Source organism: Chelmon rostratus, chromosome 1 (assembly GCF_017976325.1).
Source record: "Chelmon rostratus isolate fCheRos1 chromosome 1, fCheRos1.pri, whole genome shotgun sequence".
Lineage (NCBI taxonomy): Eukaryota > Metazoa > Chordata > Actinopteri > Chaetodontiformes > Chaetodontidae > Chelmon > Chelmon rostratus.
The window spans coordinates 423742-441034 of NC_055658.1; the positions used below are offsets into that span (position 1 = coordinate 423742).

At 40.6% G+C, this 17293-nt stretch overlaps 1 protein-coding gene across 1 annotated transcript; it reads left to right on the forward strand.

The window, feature by feature from the left end:
• Nucleotides 1-1572: 1572 nt before the first annotated feature.
• Nucleotides 1573-10268, forward strand: ccnd1 (cyclin D1). The gene is made up of 5 exons (XM_041964642.1): nucleotides 1573-1941; nucleotides 3284-3499; nucleotides 4245-4404; nucleotides 7075-7223; nucleotides 7333-10268. The coding sequence occupies exons 1-5, from the start codon at nucleotides 1744-1746 to the stop codon at nucleotides 7486-7488; spliced, it is 879 nt and encodes a 292-aa protein (XP_041820576.1). The 5' UTR covers nucleotides 1573-1743; the 3' UTR covers nucleotides 7489-10268.
• Nucleotides 10269-17293: the final 7025 nt, after the last annotated feature.

The window sequence follows — 17293 nt, forward strand, 5'->3', positions numbered from 1 at the left end:
CTAGATTGAAATGTGCACAACTTAAAACTAAACTCTGGTTTTAACTTTACTAACTAAATACATGGTTACTGAAAGCCAGACTGACAAAAAGCCTGACATTTGCATCAAGTTGTAAATGTCAGAATAGATGGTCCCTGCTGGATTCATTGATTTGTCCTCTCCTCAGTCTTTGCTATGTGTAAATATGCAGCAGAGGTGTACATATAAAGCAGTGCTGTCCACACAAAATGTCCCTATTGTTATTTGAAAGATTTTATTGAGTGAAAGGACTTTGATTGGGTTATCAATAACCATGTCAACTTTTCCAGTGCACTGAACTTTTCCCTGCATGAAACTGCCTAGTAACAGCGATACCTCTCATTGGTGCAACTCCAGTCTCCTCCCGTCTGTGTGTGTGTGTGTGTGTGTGTCAGTGCCTGTGTAAGAGACAGTCTACTCTGATATTTGAATGCCAACATTAGTCCAGTATTGTGTTTTTGACTAGTATGTATTCTCGGTGACATCAATAATTGATGAAATATTCAAATACACAGTGGGCTTACCATTTACATATACTCACCAGTCATCAAACCAGCATAAGTTAGACCTCAGACTCACAGTTGTTTCAGTCTGAGGGAGCCACATGGTGAACTTTTTGTTGTTTATTTAACAACATAGGGAAGTGCATAGGGAGCTTCAGTGGTCAACAATAAACCATTTTCTCAGTGTCTAACTCAATTAATAATGTATTACATCACAGATATTCTAAAGGTAAAAAGAATGGGTTGATGAGCAGCCCATATGATGTTAACCATGTTTCTAAGGGCTTCCAAAAGGCAACCGGACTTGCTTGAGGTTCTGGAAGCTCTTTCGTCTTTCATCCAAGAGGTTTCTTCAGTTCTATGTTGTTAACCATGCTTATTGACAGAGCTACATGTATTATAACCTGATACAATACACTTTATTCTAACCCCTATGCTATTTGGATGCCCAGGAATAGAGGGAAATACATAAGAGTGCACTGTGTATTTCAGATTGCACTATTGTCCCATGTGCTCACCTCATGTTGAGCACAGTTGAGAGAGCTGGTGCTTTCATTGAGTCTTTGGGAGAGACAGACAAATAAGGAAGGAGGGGTGTAGCTAAGCTGTTATTGCCCCCTACTGACGCTAGTTGCCAGCCTCCCCCATCAGCTCTCCTCAGCCCTGGACCTCCCACCACCTCTGGAGATATAGGAGTGCAAATATCTCCTTCCATATATATATATATATACACACACACACACACATGTGTGTGTTTGTGTTTGTGTGTGTGTGTGTGTGTGTGTGTGTGTGTGTGTGTGTGTGTGTGTGTGTTATAGAACCCCTTGTGAGCACGCTCCAAAGCAGACTGCTTGTCTCTTTGATCCCCCACCTCTTAACAACAGTTGACGTCATCGCGCGCACCCACCCCACCTCCTCAGCGCGCGCTCGCCGATCAACTTTGTGTGTGCGCGCGCGCGCCCGTACGCGTACGCGTTTAGTGAGCGCGAGGTAGGGGTTTTTGTTTCGCAGGGGGAACCAGTCTATGCCTCAGAGGGCTCGCGCACACGAGAGGGGCAGGAACACGCAGCAGCAGCGGCGACCCAGCAAGAAGTGATTTAAAATTACCGGTCTGCAGCCTTTTTCATGCTGTAGCCTGTTCCGTCCGTGATATAGGAACATTTTAACAGGGTTAGAATTATAGGCTATCGACGGTGATAATAATATTATTACCACAAGTATTATGGACGACCAGCTGCTGTGCTGCGAGGTGGACTCCATCAGGAGAGCCTACCAGGACGTCAACCTGCTCAACGACCGCGTTCTCTACACCATGCTGAAGGCTGAGGAAAACTACTTACCGTCGCCAAACTACTTCAAGTGTGTCCAGAAAGAAATTGTACCCAAAATGAGGAAAATAGTTGCCACCTGGATGTTAGAGGTTGGTTTTTAGCGACTTCGCTTCAACTTTCCTTGTCCTCGAGTTTTTCTGCAAACTTATTGGTAGTCTGTCGCTATCTTATCGACAAAGGCTTAAACATGAGAAATTAGTATTACTTTGAAAGTTGTGAGTTTTTGTGGGCTTAATGTCTGTTATTTCACTGTGCATGTTACATAAACGCTCTGAAAAGTATGTCCTCAAGACTGCTGGGTGGTCCTTCGGCAAAAAGAGGAGTTAATGGCTACAGACTGCATCCAGTTTCCACCATGAATACCTTTGTTATTTATTATTCATTTGCCTATATTTTGAGAAGGTTATGAAATGTCATTACTTGTGGAAAATATTTCAAAATAACAGCAATGTACACGTATGCAGTCTGGCCCTTGCCAGTAGGCTATTGCGCGCCATCTTTGTTGTCGTATATGAGAAGGATTTTAATATCATGAAAAATCTATTATGTCAGCAATAATGACAGTAACACGGTTAAATCAGCCAAAAATGCATCTATAGTATAAAACGGTTACATACTGACTGCTACAGCTTGTTCGACTTGTATCAACAGGTTAAAGTTTGTTTTGCTTCACGAGCATAACTGCTGTCTGTGAAGTTTGGTCAGAAAAAAAGGATATTTCTTAAAAGTGAGAAAGTATTTAACAAAATTTAACAGTCGGATTTGACAGATTAGATGTCTTTTAACATTAACGCGAACTTTTGGAATGAATTCTTTTTCAATTTGTATTTTTTATTAATTTCTGAAATTGTGCTTGTGAGAGCTAAGGGGAAGTGTCGCCTGCAGCGCATGAGAAAGCCCAGTCTGTGAAATAAATTATTTGTAAATTCATACGTGTCACAATTCGACACATTTTACTCTCATCCGGTCAGGTATTCGATAAGGATCATTTACATGTTAATTGTACGCACCCTGATAATTTTTAAATATTTATAAATGTTTTTTGAAAAAATGACGAAGTTGAAATTAGAGAGTGAAACTTGCATCGACGCCACCTTTGTGTCTCAGTCAGAACTGACCGCAAACTAATTCCTGCCCATTTTCATTAAGGCAACAGTCTTACTTAAAAAGCCTGGATAAAATTTTGATAAAGTTACGGATGAAATTTACATTAAATAGTAATAGTAATATTAAATAGAATAATTAAACTCTAATCTCAAATAAATGAGATACATAAAACATTACTTTTAATGTCTCTAAAAAAAATACAAATTGCTGTGAGTGGAATAAGACATAGAGCCAGTGGGGGCAAAGACCTAATAATGCATATGAATGGGGAAATTTTCTTATAGCAAGTGACATCAACCTCTAAGTGCTTTTCTCACCTCTCAGGTCTGCGAGGAACAGAAATGTGAGGAGGAGGTTTTTCCACTGGCTATGAACTATTTGGACAGATTTTTATCAGTGGAGGCCACCAGGAAAACAAGACTACAGCTGCTGGGAGCAACATGCATGTTTCTAGCATCTAAGATGAAGGAGACTGTGCCCTTAACAGCAGAGAAACTCTGTATCTACACGGACAACTCGGTCCAGCCCGGAGAGCTGCTGGTAATTGAGTTCTGCAGACATGGATGTTGCATAACACATACAGTACATGAGCAGCATACACTGGACACCACATGACCAGAATACAGTGTTTGCAGTTCATCTGGTTTGTCGGTGCCACCATGATCGCAAAAAAAGGTTGCATTGAAATGTCACATATAGATAGTTTGGTTGAAATAAAAAAAGAAGAAATGTAGCTTTGGTGCAGCAGTGTCTGAATGGCTGCCTGTGACTTTCCCATGGTAACTAGAAGGCCTCTCTGATTTCATGAATGGGCTCAGTGACTGCCAAGAAAAAAACCAATTCACATTGACACCTAGTGGCCATAAGACAGAGGTGCAGACTTTTGGACTGTTGGCAATGACAAACTGAACACATAGAACTACAGACACACACTCTTGTGTTGTAATATTTAGTTTATGTGCATCAGTTTCTATTGCTGTGACTCAGAGTGTGTGTGTGTATATATATATATACACATACACACACACACACACACACACACACATACATACACATACGTGTGTGTATAGCATTTATATGTAGTTAAGTAAGTAAATATTGCCTGCTGAGGACATAGGAACTTAATAAAATACATTTTTGAGAAAGCTAAAAGAGAAGGAACTGTTTTAATTATAAAGGGCTAAAGCTGCAGGAAGTAACAGCAGATACAAAAGGAGGAGTCATTTTTTCTCTACAAACAAGTGGGTCAGTGTGAGTGAATGCCTCTGGTCTGGTCCGTCCACAGCAAATGGAGCTGCTGGTTCTCAGCAAACTGAAGTGGGATCTGGCTTCAGTCACGCCTCATGACTTCATTGAGCACTTCCTGTCCAAGCTGAAGATTTACCCGTCCACAAAGCAGATCCTCAGGAAACACGCCCAGACCTTTGTGGCACTCTGTGCTACAGGTAGGACATAATGTTTAATACAAGCTCATGTGGGTAACTCTAACCCTCTTCATGTGTACTGTAAATGTACTTGCTTAAGTGAATATTTACAACTGCTAAAATAATTCTGAATAATATTTGTCATGTAAGCATACACTGTTACTTATTACATTTTCTTTTAAAATCCATAATATTTTCACTTAATCTTCTGTGTTAACTTCTACTGCTGTAACGTGTATGTTATCTGTATATTTGTGTATTTAATATCTGTTTCTTCTGTATTTAGTTAGTCGCAGTATTTCCTTTCCGGTAACCTATTGCAATTTACTGACACATTTTCAGACAGGGCTGTTTCACGTTTCAGCCAAAATTCTCGGGTGCAAACTTGTCACTTTTCTCCAACCTCAAAAATCAGTCATCCTGCCTATCACAGGCACAACACATTGTCTGTCATTATGCGGATCTACCTCACCCTGTGACAATACTTTTCTCCCAGGATGGCAAAGGCATGATTGACTCTGCTTCTTATTGACTTGCAATGATATTCTAGTTACTTATTCTATTTTGAGGAACAGGCTTGGCTGTGTTGGCTGCATCAAAAAGGCTACTTTAAAGTTAGATGTGGAATTATTAATGACAAACATATTCCCGCAATTAGACGATAATGTTATGACGGCATAACCAGCTACTCGGTTGGCCGATCAGGTGCTTTCGCTGTGTCTCTGCAGCATGACTTGCTCATGGTACCCCCTTGAGGAAAAGTCAAATGGGCAGGGGTACTGTTGCCATAGCTCAACAAACTTTTCCCCTCTTTCATTGTCCCACCTGACAGCAGCAACCTCAGCATCCCTTCTCCTCCTCCTTGCCATTCTTACTTTACTGCGCTCTGCAGAGAGCATCTGATTGGTAAACAATCAGGAACATGCCATGGGAGATGTCATACTAGAAGTGACAAAAAAAATTCTGACGTGCTAGTCTTTTCGTTGGGGTGTCGTGGGGCATGTAGCATGTCACACTACATGGGTATAGTTGCCTGATTGTCATCACAATGCTGATAATTAGTCAGTCACAACAAAATCGTCTCAAAATAGAGCTAGATTTGTGTGGTCTGATCCCAGCATTACATTACAGCATTAATGGCCTGCTCAGCAGTGAGGCCCAGGCTAATACGGATCAGATTCCTGCTCAAATGTGTGGTGGTAAAGTTTTTATAAGCAGTTATTATAGTGTTATTCATGGTAGAAATGCAGGTAGCTGGAAACTAAAAAACACTGGCAGAGCTAATGGGAAACATGGCGAGTGGTGTCTGCTTAGGCCTATGTGAACTGGTCAATCAGAGCAGACTGGGCTTTTCAGGAAGGGGACCTTGAGGAGGGCTGGAACTAAAATGGAGCATTCAGAGAGAATACTGGTGCTACAGCAATGGGCAGTATTTTTAACATTTAAGCATGTAAAATTATTGTAGTGGACACCGAAACAAAAATATGAACCTGAAAATGAGCACAGTATGGCCCCAACAAACTATTCCTCTCTTTCGTTGTCCCGCCTGACAGCAGCATCCTCAGCATCCCTCCTCCTCTTCGGCATCATTCCCTGACTGTGCTCTGGAGCGAATGCCTGACTGGTAAATGCTCAGGAACATGTCGAGGGAGTAGTCACACTAGGTGTGTCGAGACAAAGAAATTCTGACATGCTAGTCTTTTTGTTTGGGTGTTGTGGGGCATCCCAGGTTCTGCACGACAGATCGTTTAGCATGTCACACTACATGGGTATAGAAGCCAGATTGTCGTGATTAAAAAGCCAGTAAGAGTTTTTTGTTAAAACACAAGGTGTAGAGAGCAATATTTTCATCTACTCTGACCGCAGTCTTCTATCCACCACTGCTATGTTTTACCCCACCACAGTGCCCTGGTAAGGGCAAGCTAAAATGAAAGCTGTCAGTTTGTAGCCGAACTTTTGAGCTTAGTTTGACAAGAATCTTAAAATTTCTACTACTGGCTGAGATGCTGCCCCCCCCCCCGTTCTGTGAGGGAATGCAAATGGTAAATGGACTGTATTTATACAGTGACCAGGGATTGAACTATCAACCTTTTGTTAAGTGGATGACCGCTCGTCCTCCTGAGCCAGTCCACAGCTTGTGTGTGTGTGTTCTGTGTTTTTCTGTGAAGAAGATGTAGAAAGGGTTACTGCCTGGTCTGTAGTAGTCAGGGAGGTGGGGATTTAAGGGAGCTATGGGTTGAACCCAGATGCAGACACGAAGGGGGCGCTTGTTTCAAATTAACAAATTTATTTAACTTAAGGAAACTAAACCAAAACTCAGGGAACTAAGGAAAAACAATGACACAGGTAAATGGGTTAACATAGAAAATGATAACATAGGGAAACACAGAACAAACGCTTACAAACAACATGACATGGCCGATTGACAAAGACAACACTAGAAAACACAAGTAACACACTAGGGACTGTGGAGAAACATGAAGAGACATGGCATGGGAAGGGAACTAAGTCAACACAAGAAAATGGTGGACAAACATTTACATGACACGGACAAAACGAGAATCACACTTACATAGACTGTGGCATGGCTAATGACAAGAACTCATAGGTTATAATAATGAAAGTTTCTGTTCATTGATTTAAAGATAGAGGATATGTTCTTGGTAATGCATGCTTGTTTCATTTCCACAGATGTCAACTTCATTGCCAGTCCCCCATCCATGGTGGCAGCGGGCAGCGTGGTGGCAGCTGTTCAAGGTCTCTATCTGAAGAGCCAAGATGCTTCCTTGTCCTCCGAGAACCTCACCAACTTCCTGTCACAGGTCATTCGTAGTGACCCGGTATGCAAATGCACTTTCTTCCATACCCATATTTGTATATGGAAAAGGCCATTGATTGCACTTTTAACAGTCTGATGGTGTTTACCCAGTGTTGACTGTGTTCTTGCAGGACTGCTTGCGGGCATGTCAGGAACAGATAGAGTCTCTGCTCGAGTCCAGCCTGCGGCAGGCTCAGCAGCACAGCAGCGCAACAGAAACCAAACGAGTGGACGAGGATGCGGACCTGTCCTGTACCCCAACAGATGTAAGAGACATCAACATCTGAAATGGCTGTCAGACCATGACCTGATGCTCAAGGAAAAGTTTTTGACAGGAGGTAGTGACAAGTGGGCTTGGTGCTAGCCCCCCCCTTCGTTCTGGTGGGCTGCTCTCATGGACGACATGTCACTCACATGCCCACTGTCCTCTACAACTGCCAAGACGGGACCAAGTGCTCCCCGCCCACCCCCCAACAAACCCCAAGTCACATTTCCTGCCAGTGTCACCTCGTATCCTGGGAAATGAAATGAACACTACAGAAATGTGCAAAAGTCAAAAGACACCGAATAATTTGCGTGGGCTGGATTTGAAGTCACAAAGCAGACATTTTAATATATATATTTTCATATTCCCTCAAATATTAAACTAGGAATCTTAAAATTACTTCAGACTCAACTTGCCTACTAAACCATCCCAAAGTGTAATGTACAGTAGGTCCATTGAAGTCTCCAGGTGTTCACCTGAAAAATGACTTTTAGGAGAGAAGGCTTTTATTTGTTTTATTTCTCTTTATCTAGAATGTTTTAGACTTTCTGTCCAAGCTCCCATGTTTGTCCTGTTGCAGTGGAGACATTCATATATCCCTGCTTGCTTATGTTTAGTCACTTTATTATAAATGATTTTAGACTTCTTCATCAGTTAGTCTTATACCTCTTACAAGCTTTTTGTTTTTTAAACCAAGTGTATTGTGAGACGCTCTGTTTATTTGACCTGAGTGACTGTGGACTGCTGACGTTAAGGTTTGGACAAATCTGTTTTTTGTTCATTCCCAACAGTTGCTTTACTGGTTTCAGCTTGCTGTTGTTTGATGAGATCAAATTGATGCACAACCAAGTAGAGCATACCACAGTCTGTTGTGTTTTCTTTCTCTGTGTAGTTGAACCTAAACCATTCCAACCTTGTTTTCTGAAAAAAAAAGCACTTTTGGTCAGCGCTGCTGGTCGTCTAAAAAAAAAAAGAAATCACAGTGATGAAGTATGTAAAACAACATGAAAATGGAATGGGGATTTGAGCAGGAGTGTTTTGGTGATGGAGAGTCAGAGCAGCGCCTGCAAACAGTTACCCCTGGATCTGCTTAATGTGATGGGACAAAAGAATTGACTAGTATGGCAGAAATACTTTTTTCAAAACAAAAATGAATGCTGCTAGAGACTGTCATGAGTCTCATAGAGCCACTGGCTTGCTGTAACTGTTTTTTCAATTCTCCAATTTGAGTTTTAGCTACAAACAAACATTTCATACAGACCAAGCTGCTCTTACAGTTAAAGAAGTACCATTGCTTTAAACCTCAGTGTGTAGAGCCAAAAGCTGAAGGTTCAGAGTATTATTTTTGTAGTTAAAATAATACTTCATTTTTATCTAGTAATGTTTTAAGGAAAATATGACTCCACCTACTGATGTTTAGCTGTCTTTAAAAGTGAAATTCCAGTCTGCCTCTGAATCACCAAGACAGTTGCTCCACCTCAGTTCAAATACTGCTCATGGATTCTCTCTCTCTCTGTGTGTATGCTTGTGTGTGTGTGTGTGTGTGTGTGTGTGTGTGTGTGTGTGTGTGTGTGTGAGTGAGTGGGGGGTTGGGGGGTGTCTATTGACGTGATTTTGCACAAAGCTAGAAAGACATGGGCTGCGTTTCTTGGGGACTTGCCTGAAAATGTGGAGAGCAAAGCTGGCAAGAGCACACAGGGGTGAAAAGGTGGCAAAAAGGGTGACGGCTCAACAGGGAGGTGTGTCTTAATGTTGTAGGGTTCAAGTCAGGGTTCCTACACAGGACAGGAAAGATGTCATAACCAAGTCCATATATACTTAATATAGGATGAAGATAGACAGATTACTGCAAGCAGGAGCGCTCGCTTCGAATCCACTTCTTGAGGAAAGTATTGAATTCTTTAAGTGTGAACTGTCTAGGAACCCTGTAAATTAGGTTTCTGATTGTACAGTAAGGATAGAGAGTAGGAGAGAAACACTCCTTGTATTCCGCTGCTATAGAAAATACATCCCAGATACATGTTTGAAAAAAAAAAAGACAAAAAACATGATGGATTAAAAACAATGCTTTTGTCTTGTTTGCTGCTACATTTTTGGTTGATTTTGAATTTTTTATACATATAAATGTCAATATACTGCCATCCTAGGTTTGAATTTTCTCATAGAAAATTGTTATTGACATCCTAATTGTGGTTTTTTATAGTAGATTCTATGTGACCAGTTTTTGTTAATAATTACATATGATTTTCCAAACTATTCCAAAAAACTAGGAAAATTGAGACAATGTACAGAAATGCTTTGATCCACAATACCTCATGTGACAGTAACGATCTATGTCTAATTTTTAGTCTTTTTATTTGTTTAGTTCTTATTCTATTCTACATGTTGGTTCAGTGCCTACTAGCTCTGTTGAACCTGCTTGAGATGAAGCATCTAGGGTCAAAACCAGCAAGTCTAGGGCATGCTTTGATACTGGTGCCATAACAGAAAATGGGATATGTATAACTCTGTTGAGTGTTAAACTGTCTCGGTGAAAGAGACTTTAGCCCCCTTTTGGCCCATAGTGGCCCTCTTTCCTTTCCCGTTTTATATTTATAAAAGAAAAAGCTTTTTGCTCCAAACTTTTCAAACTGTCAGTGAGTTGATTTGAGTTTGTAAATAGGTTCAGTGTTGTGCTCGGTAAGCCATAGACTGTTTTGTTTTTACAAATCATTCCCACAGTTGTGTCTACTTCATGCCAGTTGTCTGCAACTGGGACAAACAGTGTATTCATAATTGTGTACACAATAAAGACATGAATTTGATGGAGTATGGAACATTGTCTGTTCTTGCCACAAGGTGATGATGAGTGAAGTGAAATAGTGAACTTACACTGTATGTTATTGATATTTAATGCTTAATGTTGGTTCACCTCATATGAGATAAATGTAGATGGTAGGCTGTTTAGTTACGGAGGCGGAAGTCACAATTTGGTAATTACTATTACTTAAACATGACATAAGGGTCATTTTGTCAGGTCTTAGATAGCTTAGATACATATTATTATGTGTTTAATAAAGCGTGATGAAGGAGAACAGGTCAGAAAATGCATGTGTCTTTTGGCCATTGGAGTTAAAAGAACTGCAGAGCTACATACTTAAGTTCTCCACAGCAGCAGCAGTTAAAGTATGTAATTACACTAGCTGCTGTGTGGACGTACAGAGAACAGTGAATGCAGCAGCCAGTCAGATCATTGTTTCTCACAACATCTCATTTTTAATCTGTACACAGAACCTGTAATCCTTTCACTGGAATGTGTTACATGTATTGCATATTAGACATATGATGCTATCCAATAGCTACACCCCCTTTGCAGAGTCCCACACAGGGAGATTTACATATTTAAGATTTCTTTATTTAGTATCTACATGAACCTTGAATTTGGGTATTGGAATCTCAATCTCAATCAATCTGTTGGAAAAACGTTGAATCAGTGCGATCTGGTTATATGGCAAAATATTGCCAGTCATGCTGTTTCCTTTTAATGTTGTACATCTACACACTCCAAAGTAGCCATGTGGATGTACACCGGTGGAAACACCATGAAGAACCTATACCAAAGATTCACAAGGTGGTAGAGCTATGGGGTACTTCTGTTGATTTACCATAAAATTGTTCCCTTGAAACTTGAAACTGGCTCGTGCTTTTTCTAGTTCCTGTCGATTTAAAACACTTTTGCTGTATTTATTTATTTATTATTCCTTGTCATTATGTTCTCTGTCATAAGCACTCACAAACACTAAGATGCAGTCACATGCAGTACTATGTTTGTGCAGTACTATGCACCATGTTTATTTATTTATTTATTTATTTTTTATTTTATTTTATTTATGTTTCAACCTATAAAGTCTGCTAATTTCCTCCTACCCTCATTTTAGGAGAGAACAAGAAAGTTCTGTCTGAACCCTGAAAGTTATTGTTTGGCTAATGAGTATTGAGTGTGTGTGTGTGTGTGTGTGTGTGTGTGTGTGTGTGTGTGACAGTACTCATTGATTTGTTATGCAAGGAATGTCTTTGATGGGGCTTCAGTGTGGAGGAAAAGGCGTGAAAGTCTAATCCTTTCCCACAGCCCTGCCAGCAACAGCTCAACCAGCAGCATACAAAGACCCTCAGCACACAAACACACACACAAACACACACACACACACACTCTCTCTCTCTACCACACGCCAACATATACTTTGTAACACGTACAACAACCTGCTGTTGTGTGTCACCATGCTTTCACTTTTTTCTCTGCCAGGCATAAGTCTAGAGGAGGTCATGAATTTGGTTGTGTGTGTGTGTGTGGGGGGGGTGTGTGTGTGTGCATGCATCTGTCATACTACCCAACAGCCAAATATTTTCTGTATACATTTATAACTGTATGCTCTGTTTTATACCATTATTTCTGCAATATTCTCAATTTTATGATTATGTTACAACATAGCAAAAGGCATTTCCAATTTCCAATTGGCTAGGCTACTTGTACTTTAAGAGCCTAGGCAGCAGCCCTTTTACCTTTGTGTTCACCGAACACTTGGATCTGAATAGCTAAAACAGATTAGCTGGTTGTGTATCCAGCAATTTCACATGGTCTGCAGAGGGAAGTTCTGATTCATCATAACTTCAGCTAGTCGCTATTCTCCACTGTTTCCTCCACTGCCTACAAGGACTCGTCTGCATTTAAACCAGCAACTAAACAACACAACAGCCATGTCACCGTCTGAGCTCAAAGAAACAGTGGATGCACTGGACGGACTGAAACACACATTAGATAGATAGATAGATAGATAGATAGATAGATAGATAGATAGATAGATAGATAGATAGATAGATAGATAGATAGATAGATATACTTTATTTATCCCAAGCTGGGAAATTGCAGTGCAGCAGCAGCATTACACACAGTGAAATAAGTGAAAAATTCTGAAATAAGACTATAAAGAGCAAACTATACATAATAAAATATTAAAATAGCGAGCAGTAAAAAGATTATATACATAATAATAAAATAGCAAAATAGTAAACAGTAGTAATGAAAAAGTATTGCACAAAAAAGAATATCTACAGCAAATGGCAGTGTGTAGAAAATAAAGTGTACCATGACTGTAACTATAACACAGTGAAAAAAGTGAAAATTTGTGAAATAGGACTAAAAAGAGCAAACTATACAGAATAAAATATCAAAATAGCAAGCAGTAAAAATTATATACATAATAATTAAAATATCAAAAGTAGCAACAGTAGTGGTACAAAGTATTGTTTTTTTTGTTTTTGTTTTTTTTAGCTGTTATTGTACAGTGCAATGGCAGTCCTTTAATTGCTTGTAAAGGATTTCAAGTAAGAGGCTTTTGTCTGGGCAGAGTCAAGTTACTGAAAGTGTGTCACTGTAAATTTGTTACATAAGCTTTATTGAATTGTTGTGAAATTAACAGACCCAAGTCCTATTGCTGCTGTTTGAGATACTTAAATCATTGTACCTGCTGCTTGTTTCTGAGTGCTGAGTACAATTTGTTTTGTGCCACCTCAGTAAAGCCAGTAAGCTGCACTTAATCAGTAAAAAGACCAGTGCCATTACACAAGCCACTACTTACAAGTAAAAAAACCTACCCTTACAGAGGACATTCTTGTTGATGAACTTGGCAGTATGGATTGTTCATAAAGGAAAGAAGGATGCGCTGAAAGACATGTTGGCACGTATCTTACTACAAATCCCATTAGTCACAATGTTGAGTGTAAAAAAATAATTATACAAGACCATCAGACAGACATTTGAACAGATTAGACCCATCTGAGATTTTGGACGTGCTGCTGGTCTGGGCTCTGTGATTACTCCATGAACATCACACAAAACTTCCCAACATCATCGGTATGTGTAAACATTTACTCTGGAGGCTGTATTGGAAAACGGCTTAACTATTGCAGTGCTTGAGTCATTGTTTCACTGCAAGTTGATGAATATTGGGATTTAAATGATGCCGCACTTTGGACGATGCACATTGTGATTGTGCAATTCTTTACCAGAGCCTCCTTCAGTATTCATTCATAAAATCTATGATGCAAGGCTTACCCATAAAATAAGGATGTTTTCCTGTATTTTCTGATGCTGCAAATAAAAAGTGTGGAAATCAAATGAGCCAAATAGGCCAAGACAAGGAGACAATGTCCGACATCACATCTAAAGCCAAGAGTGATACTCTGTCCGTGCCCTCTGAAAAATGAAGTACCAAGATCACTATAAAGGGCTTGGCATTTTATGCAAAAACGTGAATATGCAAGATTCATATGCAAACAAGCCAAGAGGTACATGGAACAACTGCATGTCTTGATGGAATCCACTGACAATGTAAACTCAGTGCAATCTTCCAACCTGGTTCTTCTGCTACCTGCCTACATACCCTTGGTAATTAAACAAAAGCCAACCACTAGGCATGTGAAGACAAGGTCAGATGAGTCCAGTATGGCGCTGAGGGACTGTTTTGGCACCACCACTGGAAAGTGTTGTGCAGTCCTTACGGGGAGGACATTAACAGTTTGACAACATGCATCTCGGACTACATTAACTTTTGTGTGGACAACACTGTGCAGACCAGGAAGGTACGGTGTTTCCCAAATAACAAACCCTGGATGTCCCCTAAAGTGAAAACCCTACTGAATGAGAAGAAAAGGGTTTTTAAGTCTTGGGACAGAACTGAGTTAAAGAGGGTGCAGAGGCAGCTGAAAAGAGAGATCAGGAAAGCCAAGGAGAGCTATAAGAGGAAGCTGGAGGAGCACCTACAGGGGAACAACGCCAGAGAGGTTTGGAGGGGCCTAAAAACCATCTCAGGCCACAGCAGTGACAACGGCAGGGGCCCAGAATCAAGAGACCGGGAATGGGCAAATGAGCTGAACCTGTTCTTTAATAGGTTTGATTCTACCCCAGTTCCCTCCCCCATCCACCAGAGCCCAGACCAGACGGTGTTACCTCTCAGCATCCCCTCCCTTCCCCCTAGTACATCCCTGACACCAGCAGCTCCGTCTTCACACCACTTCACACCCCTCCAATCCACATCACAGACTACAGACCGAGTATGGCACAGTGGGGGCCCTTAGCAGCTTCTTTAGTAACAGACTGTTGCATCCAGTGTGTAAGAAGGAACGCTACCGCAGGTCCTTCATTCCATCAGCTGTCAGATTATTCAACTCCATCACTTAACATAAGACTGTGTTGATGTTGTTTGACAAATTACACTCATATCCATACAATATTACATATTTTCCTTTTACATTTTGTGCAGTATATTACATATCATTTACTGTTTTGTATATTTTATTCTTCTGTGCAAAAGTAGTAACACTATGTATTGTTATTTTTAATCTGAAGGCATCTTACATTGTTTTTTTTTTCCCACAGCTACTGGGGCAATACACACTTTTAACATATATATGTATATATATTTTTTTATAATTTTTTTTTTCTTCAGATTTTATTTTTCTTTTATATAGTCAAATTCCATTTTGCTTGTATAATATGTACGTATATAAAGTCTACTTTTTATTTTGTACTTTGTTTTTTTCGAATGTTCTCTACCTTTGCAGCTATTTTTTTTCTTCCCACTGCTTTCAATGCTGCTGTAATGCCCAAATTTCCCCGACTGGGGATAAATAAAGTCCCTGTCTAGACTGCGGTGACGCCATCAGAATCAGCCAACGTATAGCTGTGAGAAAAGTGACACCTGGTATGGAACGTCTGTAAACCTCAAAACTGAAGTACTTTATGTGAGCCGAACCAGACTAAAAGAAATCACTACCTCAAACATAATTAAAGTCCTTACTTAGACTTCTCAGAAAGAGCTGGAGAATAGGATCCCGTGTCTCAGGAAGACTTCAACTTCCTGTCAAAGTCGAGAGAAAACATCATGCAAAGGGACAATGGTCACTATGAAATGCCATTACCAAGACTACATAACAACAAGACATGCGCAATGCATCGCCTAAAATGTCTTGAAAGGAGACTAAGGAAGGATCAAAAGTACTACAAACTTTATGAGAGACATCATTTCACATGGCAATGCAGAGAACAATCCAGCATGGTACATTCCACATCATTATCATCCACGGAAACCAGGTAAAACGCATGCAGTATTTGACAGTTCTGACAAATTTCAAGAAATCTCCCTCAACGACCATCTCCTCATTGGTCCTGATTTGACAAATACATTGGTGGGTGTTCTATGCTGTTTCTGAAAGGGTTCTATTGCAGTCATGTGCGACGTTGAACGAATGTTCCATCAGTTTCACATGAAAAAGATCAAGATTATTAGGGACACGGGGCACGCTCCGAGGCACTTATTACTATCCCGCGCGTTTCTTCTTCTTCTTCTTCTTCTTATTAGGGACACGGGGCACGCTCCGAGGCACTTATTACTATCCCGCGCGTTTCTTCTTCTTCTTCTTCTTCTTATTAGGGACACGGGGCAACGTCCCGAGTCACTGGCTCCTACAGCTATGAAATAGCTGCAGGAGCCAGTACTTATTACTACTGCAGGAGCCAGTACTTATTACTATCCCGCCAGTACTTATTACTATCCCGCCAGTACTTATTACTATCCCGCGTGTTTCTTCTTATTAGGGACATGGGGCACGCTCCGAGTCACTGGCTCCTACAGCTATGAAATAGCTGCAGGAAATAGCTGCAGGAGCCAGTGACTCGGGGCGTTTTTTTCTTATTATTTTTCATCTTCCTCCAAATTTTCGTCCCTTAACTCGTCCCGCAGCTTTGAGAAAACCCTCGCAAATTATATATCAAAACGTGCGGTTTGATCGGGATCGGTGTGCTATTGCGATAAATTTCCCATAAGAAATGAATGGGACGGGCGAAAAAAAAAAGATTGAAATTGGAGTTTTTCAAACATCTGTAGCTCAGGCATACATTCACCGAGAGACTTCATTTCAACTTTAAAATGTAGACCCCAGTCTGGTCTATTGGTGTGTTCATCCACATTTTGATTGGTCCTATAGTTTTTGATCAGTCACTGTTCAATGACAGTGATCGTTTGGAGGGAAATTTTGAGATTATAATGGGTGTGTATTGCGCGGAATGTTCGTGCTAGAGTGCGTGCTAGAGTGGCACAGAGTCTAAAAACGATCTGAAAATCTTCTCTTTTTCTCGTCGCTACGGCCACAAATTACACGCATAATTTTGGGATCAGTTTGTAGACAAACTTGTCCTCTTTCGTGTGATGTCCTCGAAAAAGCCGAGAGACTTACTGAATTTAAATAGTGAGACTTTTTGTGCAGCCAGCTCCCTCCTGCTCTCCCATTAAGTCCCATGTTAAAATTCAGAGCTGTTTTGTGAGCAAAGCAGAAATGCCTCCTGTCTTTAGATCGCCATAAAACGAAAAGTTGTTGTGTCAGGAATAAAACGAGGAGATGGTCGGACTCAGGAAGTTCTCGGGAGTCCGATGATCTATAGTACACTCTGATACGAGGTACGGTTCTCTCACCAGAGGATTTAGTTCAGGAGGTTCGCCGAACCCAAATCTCACTGCATACAATACAAACTCCTGTTCTCTGAGTCGCAGAGTCTTTTTAAGTCGACCATTTTGTCATTTTTCTAAAGAATATCTGGACATAAAACACACGTACATCTGGCCCAGACTTGTCCGCATCTCACAGTGTAATCGGTTTTTTGATAGCAGCTACGGTTTTGACACAATCGCAAGTTGTTCGGAAGAAACCGACAGCGAAAAAGCCGCTTTTCAGTTAACAGGTGTAACTGTCATTAACTGTCATTTACACACACACCGGTCAATAACCCACGCACA

Coding starts and splice junctions, on each gene's coding strand:
- ccnd1 (XM_041964642.1), top strand. CDS start 1,744: ATGGACGACCAGCTGCTGTGCTGCGAGGTGGACTCCATCAGGAGAGCC. Junction 1,942..3,283: donor TTGCCACCTGGATGTTAGAG/GTTGGTTTTTAG, acceptor CTCACCTCTCAG/GTCTGCGAGGAACAGAAATG. Junction 4,405..7,074: donor TGTGGCACTCTGTGCTACAG/GTAGGACATAAT, acceptor TCATTTCCACAG/ATGTCAACTTCATTGCCAGT.